Source organism: Aristolochia californica, unplaced genomic scaffold (assembly GCF_029961685.1).
Source record: "Aristolochia californica isolate CCGP_79_NKW_82.1479 unplaced genomic scaffold, dmAriCali1.0.hap1 SCAF_3, whole genome shotgun sequence".
Classification (NCBI taxonomy): Eukaryota; Viridiplantae; Streptophyta; class Magnoliopsida; order Piperales; family Aristolochiaceae; genus Aristolochia; species Aristolochia californica.
In genome coordinates this window covers 41,232,967-41,238,539 of record NW_027181992.1, presented here as the reverse complement: position 1 = coordinate 41,238,539, position 5,573 = coordinate 41,232,967, and the positions used below count along the sequence as shown (strand labels likewise).

Here is a 5,573-nt window from a genome sequence, read left to right as displayed (position 1 = left end):
TATATATAAAAATAAATAGATTCGGTTATTATCCCTGTAATTTTTCTTTTCTTAGATTGTACTATATTACATAATATTTCCTTTTTACCACTCCTCAAGAATTTCCTCAATCTCAATAGCTCTTGATAATCTCTAGACTTCAATTTTCCCTCCCACGATTTGTTACAATTTTCATTATTATCCCTTTATTTTTCCCTTTTCTTAGATTTGGCTAGATTTTGTTAAGAGATTAGATAATTGGGTGAAAAGCCCACAAAGGTCCTCTACCTCAATCACTTGATAAATCAAGAAAGAAGATTTTGCTAAAGAGCTCGTTTTTTTTTAATATAGATATCTGAGGCGACACGCCGCTTAGGCAGATTGACGACTGACCTCTGGCCCAGTCCGGACCAATGCTTCGGAAGTCGGAAGGCAGCTGCACGTCGATCAACCCTTGTGCTAATTAAATTCAACGCCAAGAGCTTGAAAGTTACTTTTAGAGCTCCATCCACCGAAGTCTGCAGATGGCGAAAAAGTTAGTTCAGTATTGTGTGGTAATGAACTGACGATCTCTGCTTTATCTGTCTTGTGCTTCCACTTATTCAGACAAATCTTAATGAATTCCTCTATTTTCCATTTACCTGCTTCAATTTCTCTCTGGCTTTTCCTGAATTCCTTTGCGTTCACGATCAGATTGATGCGTTCACCGATTCTCCATTTGCGGGAAATCCGGCCGCCATCTGCTTGTTGGAAGAAGAGAAAAACGACGAGTGGATGCAATCCGTTGCTAAGGAATTTAACATATCTGAAACCGCTTTCCTAAGTCGGGTCGATACCGTTGACGCTGGCAATCCTGACCCGTCTGGCACTCCAAGATTTCACCTTAGATGGTTCACCCCACTGGTAGAGGTCAGTTGACTTCCACAGTTCAGTTTCGCTGACCCAATTACGCCTTTTGTGTTTTGATTGGAAGCGGAACTAGCAACAAGATGAATTATTGAGGCGAATAGTGTATTTCCCACAAATATAGCGACCCGCAAATATGAGCATATCTTGGGGAATATTTCATAAATAAACATGCTTGTTAACTTTCTTTTTAATGTACCTTTACTGTTAATTCTGTCTAAACTCTAAACTCTAAACTGTGCCCTTCTCATCCTATAAAGGGACCCTTTTTGCTACATAGCATTTAAAGGAACAAAGATTACACTGCAACAGAACAACTGAAAAACTCCCTACTGTTGAATGCTGATCGGACTTCTACTTGAGATTCTTAGTCATGCAATTAATAAATATGCTCATACTATCTTAATTATTTCCTGTAGTTCCTAGCTTATGGCACATAAATGTTAGAAAGAGATCACAGCACAAAGCGAATTGTTTTTCTTGCCTAGTTATTCTTTCAGCGTATCCATGATGAACTGAAGTATGGTATAGGTACAGTTGTCAGAGATATAGGCATGCCTTGATTTGGAATCAAAAGCTATGATCGCAGAGAGGCTATAAGGTGGAGTTTAGTGTCATTTTCTTGCTCAGAGAAATTTAGTCATTCTTATTTATGCAGATGTGGAAACTAATGAAAATAAGTAATTATCACCATATTCTCTTTCCAATGAAGGAGAACGGTCATGATTGGACTGTATAATTGTAAGTTCTTGCATTAGTTCAGAAATGTTTCACCTAATGTAAACAAAGGTTTTAATAAAAAATTTCCATGGGGTATTGTGGTAGTTTTTGCTATATCCTTGTTTTTCCTCTTGGTAATAGAACCCTCAATGTTTGTGTTTGCATTTTGCAGGTTGAGCTTTGTGGTCATGCAACCTTAGCAGCTGCTCACTTTCTTCTTACATCTGGCATTGTAAGAAATAATACTATCGAGTTCCTTACAAAATCTGGAACTCTAACTGCAAAAAGAATTGATGCAGTAACAAAGCTAAAAAGCTCAAATACCTCAAATGGTAATGTAAGAGAAGGTCTGTCCATTGAATTAGATTTTCCTTCAACTATAGTTAGTGAATGCAGGCCAGGAGAGATCCCACCAATTACGAAAACTTTGAATGGTGCTTCCATGGTCGATGTAAAGAAAACTGCTGCTGGTGACTTAATGGTATGTTTGTTTTGTCATTTCTTTCTTTAAGTCTTGCATAGATTGATAAACTACATGTTCTTCAGTCACAATAATTTAATGAAGGATGATAAGCCAAAGAGAGATTTGCTCTTTGTGTTATTCTTGCTTATGCAATTTCTGCAACAATAAAAGTCGTTTACCCAACACTGAACAACTGAGCTTTCTCTTAACTAGTTTGATTGTGTGAGTGTCTCCCATAATGGCTTCTTGCTTGTGCAATTTCTGCAACAATAAAAGTCGTTTTCCCAACACTGGACAACTGAGCTTTCTCTTAACTAGTTGGATTGGGTGTGTGTTTGCCATATTGGCTCAATGATCTACAATCCTTAGTATTTCAGTGGTTCCTGTCATTGTCTACTTTCATTATCTACCAAAGCAGAAAAACAGAAATCCAAGAGGGCACTGTTTCATAAATACTTAGGGGCATGGTTGTCAATCTTGCATCTTTCTTATTCCTTACATGCTCTTCACATTATCTATTTACTATTATATCTTGAAATTTTTGTTGGGAATTCACTATTATTTTTACAGGTGGAGCTGTCATCTGGAAAGGCTGTTGCAGATCTTGAACCCCAATTTGATGAATTAAAGAAATGGCCTGAAAGAGGGGTTATCATAACTGGACTTGCTCCTCCTGAATCTGGATTTGACTTCTTTTCCCGCTTTTTCTGTCCAAATAATGGTATCGATGAGGTAATTTGGTATTTTAATTTTAAGACTTTCTACATTCAAATTTACACTGAATAGATTCCCTCATGCATGCTGTTTGACATTTTATGGTCTTTATTGATATCATTTCTTTGTAAACTTCTTTTACTGCAATGAAGTGGGATTTCTTGCCACATTTGATGATAGACATTGACTTTCTTCTTCGCTTTGGTCATATGATGTTCATTTGTAACTATGTGATGAATTTATTTCAATCAGGCAACTTGCTATTTGTTGGGGAAATTATACCTGTCAGTTTTTAATGTCTGAGTTTCCTTTCTTTGATCACCTTGAATTTTTAATTTGTTCATTATATTCGACCAAAAATTCTATTCCTGTTCTGTTCTGCAAATACTATTGATTGTGGCAGAAATATGTCTAATATATTCAGTAACCACGTTGTGAAGTTGTTTTGTTTGTTTCACAACTTGGCAACAACTTAGTGTAACCCTCACTCATATGGTAGTATTTTTTTTGTCTTTAAGCCCATGGCCTTGTAACATGTCATACTATTGCATTAGCTACGAGAAATTGATGAGCAGAAAGAAAATAGCAACTGCTATCATGTATTCTTTTTCAACAGCAACATCGTGTCTTTGCAGTCTGTAAACTAGTGTCATTGAAAGCTACAACTTGGACTCAGTAGAGTCTGCAACATGGGTTTTGCAGTACACTAGTATTGGTATTAACTGTAAGATTTTAATACTAATCATTGGGACTTGGTGCCACCCCAATCTATAACATTCTGTCCTAAATCAATACAAGGTTAAGAAACACAAAATCTTCAAGGCACAAAACGGTTTTCCTTAAGGACTAATTGTCACTGTTTCACAATGAAGCTTGGTGATGTTTTATGGGTAAGTTACCTCCCAGAATACAATGCCTCATGGAGTTTGGCACATGGAGTTCGGCATAAACCTATGGTGAAGATCACCCATGAAGCTTGATGAAGCTATGTAATTAAGATCTGGACATTGGAGAGAAATTGTTAGAAATTTTGGACTCGAATGCACTGGTAATGGGAGTTTTTGTTGTAAAATGTAGAAAGAACTCTCTTCATTTAGGTGAGGAGAAAATGGCACTGAACTCCAAAAATTTTGTGGGCCAAGGAAACTAAAGATATTGACATATCCTATAAAAATTGCCATTTCTGTTTATTTCTTGACCAGCAATATGCTACAGGCTTAAGAAATAAATCAGTGGCTCTACTCAGTCGTACTGTTTAAAGAATTTCAAAAGCAATACTATTAGTAACCATTTGAATTAGAGGTTAGAAAAATAACTTCTAGTTTGTTAGTTTCCAGTTCTTGTTTGAAACTACCTTCACTATCCTTCAAGCATCTGTCATCTTAACTCTCTCTCTCTCTCTCTCTCTCTCTCTCAAATTATGATATCACTCTACCAGGATCCTGTCTGTGGGAGTGCTCACTGTGCTTTGGCACCTTATTGGAGTAAGAAACTTCATAAAAGAGATTTTATTGCATACATGGTACTCTCTCTCTCTCTCTCTCTCTCTCTCTCTCTCTCTCCCCCCATTTCTAAACTTTTGGTTATTCGGACCAGGCATCTCCAAGAGGAGGAAGATTAGACCTCCATCTTGATGAGGACACACAGCGTGTACTGATTCGAGGTGAAGCCGTCACAATTATGAGAGGTTCTATTTTGGTTTAAAAGGAAATTCATCATTCAGTCTCCTTGTTTTATCCTGTGTTTTTTAATATTGTATTTCGGATATGCTCATCTTAATCGGCAACCCCTTCATTTCCTGCATGTGGAATTAATGATGCTTAGACAATTTTTTTTATTTTTGTTAAATTGATGATTAGACACGTCGTTGACTTATACAGTATGTACCTCGTCTACCCTTTCTGTCTTTTGTCATCCACCTTGGTTAGAATTTCTCTTTGAGCATTGAAATTTTAGCTCCCCGTCCAAATCTTCAACCTCCTTTGAATCTGTAGTTAAATCAAAAGATTGACAGTTGTGGAAGGGAAACCATAAGATTTCATGCAGAAAACAGGATCCAAAACTGAGGCACAATGAAATATGAGTGACAGTGAAATATTTTGGCATTGAAGTAATATGAAATTCAACTGTATCGGGATGCAAATAGATGGCCATGAATATTATTTTCTTAGTTGTGTTGACTAAGAGTTCATTTTGAAAATTTCCTCAAGAGTTGGTAAGCAACGAAGTTTCAATAGCATGTTTTTCCTACATCCTATTTCTCGTCGGTGAACCACTCTTAGTTTCGATTGTTTGTATCTGTCATTCATCCTAATTATTCTTACAATTGTGATTGCCAAGTTCTGTTCAAGGATTCTTTGAACTTGCTATTGAAGAGAGACATTTTTACCTCGAACAAAAAGTTGTGAAGCAATCCACAACAAACTTAATTGCATTGTTCAGGAATCTACGTTTCTTCTAACTTTGATACCTCACTTTTCCCTTTTTTGGTGTTAAGCAGCCATTAAATTAAACAGGTCCAAATGGGCAAAAGAATTCAACCATTTCAATGCTTCAGAAGGTTTAACTCTAAAGTCATAGATGGATCATTGGATAAAATATCTGCTACATTGTTGACATACTATAATTGTGATTGATTTCGACTTCTCGAGTGTTATGTCCTAAGGTAATAAATCTAGCACGGAGGTCCTAAGATGACCACAATAAAAAATGATTTTCATTATGGTTCATAATCTAAATTCAGGTTACTAATTAATTTCCAAATTGTTTTTATACTTTAAAGTTAAATCCA

At 36.3% G+C, this 5,573-nt stretch overlaps 1 protein-coding gene across 1 annotated transcript; it reads left to right on the top strand.

Annotated features, from left to right (window-relative positions):
• Positions 1-369: 369 nt before the first annotated feature.
• Positions 370-4,743, top strand: LOC137959299 (uncharacterized). The gene is made up of 6 exons (XM_068806704.1): positions 370-533; positions 673-888; positions 1,778-2,086; positions 2,639-2,800; positions 4,221-4,304; positions 4,379-4,743. The coding sequence occupies exons 1-6, from the start codon at positions 504-506 to the stop codon at positions 4,484-4,486; spliced, it is 909 nt and encodes a 302-aa protein (XP_068662805.1). The 5' UTR covers positions 370-503; the 3' UTR covers positions 4,487-4,743.
• Positions 4,744-5,573: the final 830 nt, after the last annotated feature.